The sequence below is a fragment of the Convolutriloba macropyga genome, chromosome 9, assembly GCF_964194025.1.
Source record: "Convolutriloba macropyga chromosome 9, txConMacr16.3, whole genome shotgun sequence".
Taxonomy (NCBI): Eukaryota; Metazoa; Xenacoelomorpha; order Acoela; family Convolutidae; genus Convolutriloba; species Convolutriloba macropyga.
The window spans coordinates 26,356,006-26,366,843 of record NC_134476.1 but is presented as its reverse complement, the minus strand read 5'-3'; the positions used below and the strand labels follow the sequence as shown (position 1 = coordinate 26,366,843).

Sequence of the window (10,838 nt, the reverse complement as noted above, 5' to 3'; positions counted from 1 at the left end):
AAAACGGAGTGAACCAAAACCAGTTCCCCACCTGCAATTGCAAGGAGTCATCCTGCTCTATAATGGGCCTCTTCAATTCCACAGCATCTGGAAAGTAGAGATCTGGCTTCCATATCTGGTTGTAGTAGTCTCCAGCTAGGAACACTGCATTTTGTAGCACCTTCTCAGATGACTCGTCCTCTGGCGTGCTGCCCTCATTCCGACCACGTCTGTTGTGGTGACTCAAGTTTGCGTGCAGAGCTGAAAATTTAGTAAAAAAAATATTATTAATAAATGAACTGTTTGTAGGCGGAACTGTATGCATCTAGCCGAAACCTTGATTATTTCCTATGCCGAAACCTTGAAATAGACCTATAGATTCGCAGCCCTAGTGATGAGCTGATACAATCCTTGCAGATAAAAACGCAGTTCTCCAGTACTTTTTCGTAAATTTTGCCCTTGATTAGACAGAATTCGAAGAAGTCGAAAGTACAATAAATACAATGAGAAACTTTACACTGTGCTGCATAGAATGAACAGAAATGGCTAGAAGCTCTATGAACGTGTTACTTAACTTCAGGACCAAAGATACGGAAACTGGCCGATGGGCAGTGTTAACTTAATTAGCATTGAGCAGGAAAAAAATGACGGATATCAGAATTACAAATTACTGCAATAATCCCGTACAACACATTGACAAGTTTATTTGCTTCTTTAAAGGATCTTGCAAGCTGTGAGTTACAATGAAAGAGTAATAAATATAAACACTAAACTTAAAAACGAGCGCTTGGAACTCTCTATTGTGGGCAAGATAGTTCGTAAATCTCTAGTCAATAATAATAATAAATTGTTCTCGAGTAGGATGTACACGGGTTTGCAACACATATGGTATAAATTATGTACCAAAATAGCAAATCTACTCGACAGGTCATCAATAGGTCCAAAAGTTCCTAGTCTAGCGATGACCAGTACCATTACTATGAGCAAGGTGTGAATGCGTGGCGTATCATGTTAAGAGAAAATAGGGGGAAACCGCAAAACCTTATTCTGAATTTTATGAGATCTATGGAGTTTTTGTTAATAAAATAAAGCAAACAGTTCTAAGTTGTCTACGAAAAAAGTGTCCCTGAAACTAGATAAGAATTGCTTAAGTTCTCTTGCACTCAGATGTTGCACTTCTAAAACAAAATTAGGATAAAATTTTAAAATTAAGTTAAGCAATTTTCGTATTCTTACTCCTAATCTTTTAGGACTTAGGCCGCCGTTTTGTTTGCAGTTTTAAGTTGCTTTGATTGGATTCTTTTTGCTTGCAGTGTTTCAATTTCTTTTCTAGTAATTAAGTTTTTAAGACACTCAATATGGCATTCTGCTCTTAAAATTTCAGCTAATTTTTTCAACAGTTCAAAAAGGTGCATGACTCTAATCGAATAAAGGTGATTTGATTCGCGTTCCAGGCCAGTGGAGGAAGATTTAGGTTTATTAAAAATAATTGTGTAATTTGTTTTATTTTCCACTCAAGTGGCAAAATTAATGTTTTGTTACTTGTTCTGTAGACTAGTACGCCAGAGCTCACAACAGGCTGGACATAAACTTTGTATGTTAATAACATTTGTTTAACAGTTAAAATCGATCTGAGCCGGTAGAAAAGTCCTGAGAATTTGTTCAGTTTTGAGCAAAGTTTTTTAATATGTTCTCCGAAATTCAGATTGTCATCCAGTTCTATATCTAAGTATTTCAGCGATGATCTCTGTGTTAGGTTTATTTCTTTCATCTTTAATTGTTGCTTTGAATTTTTCCGTCTGGTTTTCATGCTCATAAAAGAAGTTTTTTCGTAGTTCATAGTCAGTTTGTTTTTTATGAGGTAATCACTAACCAGGTTCAAAGATTGGCCGAAAACTTCAGTTGTTGATTCCCCTTTTTGTTTAACAACAGTATCGTCAGCGTATAAGGTCAAACAGTTCTGACTACAGTAATCATCTATGTCGTTTAGATACACAAGAAAAAGAAGTGGTCCAAGTACTGACCCTTGTGGTACCCCATAATTGACTTCCGCAAAATTGGAGTATACATTTCCTGAACTTACACATTGCTGCCTTTTGCTCAGATAAGATTTCAAAAAACTTTGCATGTGACCCCTCAATCCCAAGTTGTTTAAATTGTCCAAAAGAATACTATGTTTAACTGTATCAAATGCTTTTTTGAGATCAATGAACACAGCTTTAGTTTCTGTAATACCATCCTCCCAATCTTGCCTGACGCTCCCAATAAAAGATACCAAGGCTTCAACAGTGCACTTTTTGGCCTAAACCCAAATTGATTTTTGTTTAGAAGTTTGAATTTTTCCAGAAAATTTTGCATTCTTTTCTGAACCAATTTCTCAATCATTTTTCCTATTGTTGGCAGCAAATTGATTGGTCTGTAATTTTCAGCAACTTTAGGATCTCCCTTTTTTTATACAGTGGAATAATTACGGCTTTCTTTAAGCAGTTCGGGAAAACGCTGTTTTCAAAACATTTGTTGACCAAATATGTAAGAGTCGGGACAATAGCAAACTGTATTTTCTTGAGTATAAAATTGTTGATTCCATCAAAATCTGAGCTGTATTTGTTTTTCAGGTTTCTGATTGCCACGGATAGCTCTTTTTCGCTGATTTTGTGTAGAAACATGCTATTGACGCTTCTGTTTTTTGTGTTGTTTTTTCCTTCTGTAACCAGTTTATCAGCTAACGTTTTTCCGATGGTTGTGAAAAATTTGTTGAAATTTTCAGTCTCTTCCTGCGTTAAAGTAGCTTGTTGTTTTTTTCGTGAGTCTCCTTATTTTTCAGATAAATTTTATATAGCAACGCTTTGTTACCCAACATTTTCGTGATTAATTTGGAGTGAATTTGCTAAACTTTGGACTGTTAGATTTGATGACGTTTTGCAATAATGCCGATGCAAATATCAATCAAAATTGTTTCGATATTTTGTACAAAAATCTCCCCGTGTTAAACAAATTTTGTTTCAGGTTTCGAATTGAAGTCTACTTAATCAATTCAGATGGAAAAATTCGAATTAATAATGAGCGCAATAGTGTTATCATCTAATATCTTGATGATATGAAATGTTCATATCCAAATAAATCTGATAACATAAATACACTGGCAGGTATTAGTCAAATAATCAGTATCATAATATAATTTGACCATATGAAATACAGTTTGAGTTCAATTGTTTAATTACATAGAACACAGTCAGAAGGCTTAAAACAAAAACTTGACGCCAAGGTAGAAATCGTCTGAAATGAGTTAGAACCAATGATTGAAGTAATAATGTTGGATTCCGAAAGTATTCGCCAAAATACGACAAAAAGCACATTCACGATGAATCTTGTAACAAAAACTGATAACCCTGTTTGAAGAATGGCCCAGAAAACATCAACTTTCAGCTAAAAATGGGCTGGCTAGATCCTGTCAAATTGCCTCTCAACCCCGGCTGACAACCATAAATGATTCTTGGAAACCATACGTAAGACAAGTATGGTTGTATGGATTCTTTGATACCATAAATCAGACCATAACAAATCAAAGGTGATCTCAAATAACGTCATTAGGATCACGTAGTACATCCAATATATCGTAGTTGCCATTGGCTTTCAACAAATTTTTTTTTCTATAGTGTCTTGGATACCATATCCAAGGCCATAGAATTTTAGGGCCAATTCAAGATCATAAAACTTATTTTGTGCAACCACATTTCTTGGCTCAAAAATGCTTATCACAACACCCACTGCGGGTTTCAGGCAAAAAAATTGAAGATCCAAAACATCCAAACTCATGAAACCTGTGAAGTTCTTTATTCTCAAGCAGCATTTTTTTGGTGTTATCTTGATGAATCTTTTCCAGTATTTAGATTGGGTTCACAGTTTTCGTTTCAAAAACTCAGGATATCAGGATAACAACGATATTGTAAGATGATTATGCCTATTTTGTTCAGTATTTTTTACAAAATATGCATGAAAAACAATGATTACTGAAAATCTTTTACCTTGCAAAAAAAATTATTATGGCACGACGTATGAGAATTCTATGAGATCAGTTTTTATCTATGAAAAGTCTTGATTAGGATACAAACTGATTAAATAGTCTTAGCTGCTTCAATTCATGGTTTTTGACATGGCTGATTTCTGCTGTGAGCCTTATACTGTTTTGATACAAAAGTCTTGCCAGTTACTTTTTTTAGTACCCTTCTCCTGCAGTTTTTTTTCTTCTAAACCATATAACTACCGTAAATGGTTTTATTAAAAACCAAAAACCGACCAATAATGGCTTTCATTAAACAAATACCATAAACCGATAAATATTTGCTTTCATTTGAATACCATGAACCTTTCATTAATGGTTTTTCTTAGATACCATACACATTCCATTTATGGCCATCTTGGATACCATAGAGTTACCATTAATGGTGATCTCAGATACCATAGAGTTTTCATTAATGGCTATCTTGGAAACCACAGAGTGTTCCTTAATGGCTATCTTAAATATCATACACCCGACCATTTATAGTATCTTGGATACCATGGTGAAATCATACACGAAAATTTGTTCCCCCGTGGATGGAACCATAAATGATCATAAGTATGGTATCTAAGATGGGCCAACCCGGGAAAACAGTCACAATTTTAAGCATGATCATCTAAAGGAACTGAGAATAATCGTGCACTGGAGAGATATCGTGGAGAGAACCTTTACTTAAAAATCTTTACTTAAGAATCTTTACTTTGAGCTGGATGAAAGAATTCTGTTTTGGTAATAATTGTCATTGGCAGTCATTTTCTGGCATAATTAATCCAATAAACTACATGGAAAAGATGCTCTTTTTTGCCTTTTTAAAATCTGTTTTGAAAGAATTGATGTCACAATCACAAACAAGCAAGCAAATAGGTAGTAACGGCTTTTTGTTTCATTATTTCATAATATGCTCATAAATGGCAAGTGATTTTATCAAATGATTAATGGCAACGCCGTACAATGGTCATACAGAAAATGTAGAACATAGTTTGAAATATTTATAAAGCGGTGAGCATTAAATTGCAAACCTCATATATGATCGAAATTCGATTGAGCCAAAATCAAAAATTGTTATAATTTTTTAATTTCTGCCTTCAGCAGAGCTGACAAAAAAATTAAAACTACCCCATGAATGCGGTGAAACTTTACGAAAGATAAGGTAATTGCAACGATTACCTTGTTTGGCAGTGATAAAACTAAAATTTATTTAAACAATTTGTTTACCGCTAAATTTTCAGCAATTTCGCAAGTAATTCAAGGTTGAAAATTCATCACCAGTTAATATATAGTAAAATAAAGTAAGAAAAGCCGCAAAAGGTGTGAAAAAAGCTAATTCTCTAATATATAGAAAATCTAAATAAAAAAATTGCCGTGATTCTTTTTTGCACATTGTTACTATTTGATTTAAAAAAATAGTAATCGACTGCTGGAGCAATGAACCGGGCTGGTACTGATAACAATGAATATGAGGTTGAAAATCTCGTTAATTAGTCTATTTTCTCAGCAATACTTTAATTGCTGTAAATTTAGAAAAAAATTACCAATTAAGGTGCAAAAAATTAAGAAAGAAGTAGAATTACGTATCAAATGATAAAAAATTAGCGCTGTTTTTTTTACGTTGTCTGGGCCCTTTTTGACGTTTTTCGGCTATTTTCGATGTTTTCTTCGGCTATTTTTGACATCATTCCTGGGCTATTTTTACTTTTTCTCAGCTATTTTTGACGCTTTTTCGAGGCCAAGTATTGGATTTAGACCTACCAAGTCTTGACCAAGACTTGGATGAAGACTTGCGAAGTCTTGGCCAAGACTCGCACAAGACTGACAAGTCTAAAATGTGTTATGTTCATAGCTGTGAGTCACTATCTATACATATACTTGCCATTAGACTTGCTCAGTACTGATATTGACTGTGCGTTCAGTACGGCGTTTCATTGCTATTTTAACCGCATTCACCGCCCCAAAATACGGGGTGATTTTTTTACCGCAGTTGTTTTCACCAAAAATTATTTTTCCGGCGATGTCTTGACGTTTAATTTGTAGGTTATTTGAATATACGGATATACTTTAAGGCATTCATCAAATTCAAGAAAAAACAATCAAATAGGAGATTAGCACAATCAGCAAAACGAGCACTAGAAACATCTCAGATTCAAAAACCGGATGCAAAAAATGAAAAACTTTTGTATACTTGTAAAAGTTTTTGGAAACTATTGCCCGTAAATAGACAAAATGATCTAGTAGGTATAATAAAAATAGTACCTTCTATTCCTGCCTTTTATTAGTATCTACTGCTACCAAACAAGGAGATTTTGGGACAAAGCAGATTTTGTAGAAAAGGTCCAGTGACTTGGCAAGATATGGCTTCTTGATACCCATGCAAAACTCTTGCGACTTCGTACATATCTTGACGTTATCTTGCCATGTAACATGGCAAGATCTTGGCAAGATGAACCATGTTTCGTTCTTAGGGCTATCAAGTTTCACTGGAAATGCTTTTTGTTGCGTTTCCGAGATTTTTTTGTCTTTTTGTGAACAATTAAACAGGCAGTGTTAATAACTTGAAAACAAAATTGTGATTGTTATATTATGAAGGTAGAATGTGAAGAGTAACTTGTGAACAAACATTGCAGTCTAGGGTCAGTCCAAATACATCTCCCATACATCTCAGCCTCAACTGTCATGTCCAGCTGGTGCACTGGGCCGAAAGACACCAAACCGATGCCTATAGTCACATCTGTAGGACCATATCCATCGTTCGGCCTAACGGACTTCTCGTAGCCCTTCGGCATAAAGGACTGCACACCCAACGTGCAATTGATCAAGTTAAGAAAAACCAACAAAAGTTGCGTAATTTTTTTGAAGAAATTAATTTTCATATTTTGATGCATTTTCGGATGTTTTTCCTGAAAAAATGTAGATATAGCAGCAAAGCAAAATGTCAATCCTTGGTTGTCTGTAAAATTTATATTTAAATTCAATTGAAAAAAATAGCCAAAAAATTATAATCCAATTTTAACGAAAGCTGTTAAACTCAATTTCTATAATTACAGGAAATAGACGGCAGATGCTTTTCAAAGTTTTCAATTTCGAAATATATGAGTAATGAAAATAACTAATTTTGTTCAAAATTGATCTCTAGGGAAGAATTGAACTAATTTTGAAGGTCATTTTCACCCTTGCAACCAATAGAGCATAAAAATGGAAATTTGGTACCGTAAAGCAAATGCCATATTTAATGCTATTTTTTAAAAAAATATATATATATATATATAAAATTATGGGGATAAGAAATTCAGTTCAATTAATTAAATCCAACGGAATATTAGTAATAAATTTGAAACTAAAACCTGAAATAAATCAAATGGGTGTTGCAGATCTAAATTCCCCAAAGGAATGTTACCAGAAAATAATCCAGTTCTGATTCAAATAGCAAATTATAGTTTGACAAATACAAAATTAGTGCTGGTGTTTGTCTCAATGTTTACAGGTTAGAATCCTAAAACAGATCGGATCTGTTTAATTTCCCCTTTTTGAGCTTTCAAAAGCAAATTAGCAAATCTGTGAAATTTAAGGGATGTTTTAATTTAAAAATGTCTTAGAGAGTCAACTAAGAAATGGAAAGCTATAACGTTCAGTTTATACAATTATGGAGGCATAAAAATAAAACTTAAAGTTAGCAAAATCCATTGATATAAGGATGTAAGCGGTTCCGATTAAGAGAAACTTTCAAAGAGAAAAAATTAAAATGCCAGCTGGTCCAACACGTACATATTTATCAACTTTCATCGCTTTTTGAGTAAATTTTGGAGCTGCTGCTTTGAATGAAGAAGCAGCCTAAAATGAAAACAAAAATAGGAAAATGTAGTCGACTTCTTAAATAATGTGTCAAATTGTGAAAATAAAAAGTGCGGGCACTTTTATGCATCATTTACCATTTTGGCACGACAAGATATCCACTATTCTGTCTGGCTGTGCTTTATTATCAATTGTTATCTTCATTTCTGGTTAAATAATGACAGGAGACAAAAATGTGCAACATATTTATGTAGCTCTAATATTATTTATGAAACGTGAAGCGGGAATGGTTGTCTCTATAAAGAGACGATAAATGTCAGCTCAAAATGATAGATAATGTAGTAAAAAGCTGGAATCTTAACCTCACTTAATTAAAAAAAACTGGTCATTTGCCGCGATTGTTATAATGATTGAGATTTAGTTAGTTAGTCAGTCAGTTAGGACAGTCCCCTAGTGACCTCCCAAAGTATTCCAGTGAATTCTACCAAACAATCAACATCTTCAGTAGAAAAAATTTTTCCAAGACCTAAAAGTCAAAATGATGCTAATAAGTTAGTAACATTGGGAAAAATTTTAAACAAAAAATGAACTATTTTTTGCGTACGTTTACACTAAAAGATTTAAACAAAAAGTGGACTATTTTTTGCGTACGTTTACACTATACTAATTTTTGCGTAGCTTTTTTGCGTACGTTTACACTCTTAAAATTCAAACAAAAAAGTTGAGACAATTTGAAAAATAGGCTATTCATAATTTTCAATTTTTCATTTAATTTAATCAAATTCAATAAATTCTAACCAATAGTAAGAAAATACAAAGCCCGCAAGCTGAAAGAAATTTGTTCTGACAGATGAGTAAAAAATACGACTAATTAGACAATTATTTTTGGTATGAGAGTTGAGATGTAGAGTGAGTTGTTCACACACAAATGATTGAGAGTTCAATCCAATGGCTCTGTGAAATTGCGTGAAGCCGTACTCTCAGTTAACTATAGCTGCAAGTCGACTTCACGTTTATCAGTTTTGGCTGCAAGGATTGTACCTAAATTTTCAACTTAAATTTTCAACGCAAAAAAATCACCCAGAGTAAGCCAAAAAGGGCGATGCTAATCATGGAGAGAAGAGTCTAAGCGTGGGGACAAAAAAGCAGCTCGAGGACAGGCCACCGAGGCTTAAAAGTGTTTCGCTGCGCTTAGGCAGAGACTGAAAATATTTTTATTTATAAACGTTTCCAGATAGTTTCAAGATTTCCATCAAAGAGCAAAAAGTAACAAAATAAACTTAAAAACTGACTGAGTCTCTATAAAACAACCAAGTGAGGCGTCACAAATACTAAAGTTAGAATTATTTTTTCGAAACTGAACCGATATTTCTTTCTTAGCAACTTATAATTTCTAAGTGCATGATAAACGAAAAAATTGAAAATTTTAATACTGTAGTTTGTAAAAATAAGGCGATGTTTTAAAAAAATCTATTGTCCTTAAAAGCTACATAAAAGCAAACTTCAAAAAAACATAATTTGAAACTTAACATTGGAAAATTGGCAAATCCAAATAGCTCAAAAAATATACAAAAATAGTATACAAAGAAGTTGACTGGCAAAAAGTTCATATGACCGTTGATTAGTCGGGGCAACGGCAATATCGAAAAATTTATATATAAAAATATAAAAAACTTTAGGCAGCGACTTTTTTCAATTCACTGTCTACAAAATAAAGGAACAATTTTTATCCTTTCACTCAAGTAGCACCTCTGAGATTCAAATAGCAAACTTCTGGGATTGAATTCAAAATCCTACAGTTGAAACTAAAATCAAGTTACAGAAAAAATATGCTATAAATTTGAGCCTATTACGTCAAAATGGACCAATTAGCAAGCACAATGTCCCCCATTTCCTGAATTTTCCAGCTGATTAAAATGATAATAAAGTCCAAACTTCAGCTATAAAAATGACGAAGTTTTGATTAAAGGTTGACATTAATACTTGTCTCGATTTCTCAGATCTGTACATCTGATTTTAAAATTAAGGCACACAACGTTTTAGGAATTTTTGATATCAAGTTAAATTTGATTTCAATTTCTAAACTAATTTGGACAAATGGAAAGCTCTTTAAAACTCATCGTATTGTTTCCCTCAAAGTAAACGAACAAAAATGGACACCCGAAAACACAAGCCTTGCAATTCGGCATAGATAACGTACTGTTTAACTTACCTTAAAATTTACCTTAACTCAATTTAGTATGTACGCAACTGACACAGTTTTGCTCACAACCTGATTGAACTTTTTTTCTCATTTCTCTTTAAAATTTGTTAAAGTATGAATCTTAACAATCACTATTTTAGTGCAGCCACCCTGTATTTTAGTACCCTCATCACAATGCGTTTAAACGGTTTCGTTTTTGAATCAAAAAATTTACATTGGGAACTAAACAGCAGTGAATTTTATCAGGCACAGGTATACACAAATTTTCACGGGCGAAGTTGCCTGCGTCTGTATTTCTAATCCGTTTTGGTGTGTTATTGCATGCGTGTAAAATTTTTGGTTTTCACTAATTTTGGCAGGTTTTGGGAGGGGCAAATTACAGGTGTTTTCTATAAAACAATCAAAGTCTTCGTGATGATTTTGAATAAACATCAAGAAACTTCAATTTCTTTTTTAAAGTCTCAGAAAACAAAACGAGAACTTACCTGACGAACCTAATGAAGTGTCAATAAACATTAACAAAACTAATTCTAATTTTCAATCTAATTTTGTCTGGGCGCTATCATTATCTTTTTGACCTATCAATCAGATGTCTTTATGTCTTAAATTAAATTTTCTCACCTACAGAAATCTGGCTCCAACATTAACTGATTAACCGATGAACTTAATTGTACCATTTCTATCAATGATTCTCAAGAAATGTAAGGAAAAAAGAAAATCACAATGAGGATCCGGAATTAAATTTTTTTTGCATGTCAATCAAGTAATAAAGCAATCGCTAACTTTTAATTGTTTATTTTTTAAATAGAT

At 33.3% G+C, this 10,838-nt stretch overlaps 1 protein-coding gene across 6 annotated transcripts in view; it reads right to left on the bottom strand.

The window, feature by feature from the left end:
* The window catches only part of LOC142345688 (gamma-aminobutyric acid receptor subunit rho-2-like), a 120,482-nt gene that overhangs the window by 12,818 nt on the left and 96,826 nt on the right, over positions 1 to 10,838 (bottom strand). For all 6 annotated transcript variants that reach the window (XM_075397919.1, XM_075397920.1, XM_075397922.1 and 3 more), the window contains one exon: positions 32 to 240. In XM_075397919.1, the coding sequence (XP_075254034.1) occupies positions 32 to 240 (209 nt within the window). The remainder of the gene's footprint in view (positions 1 to 31; positions 241 to 10,838) is intronic.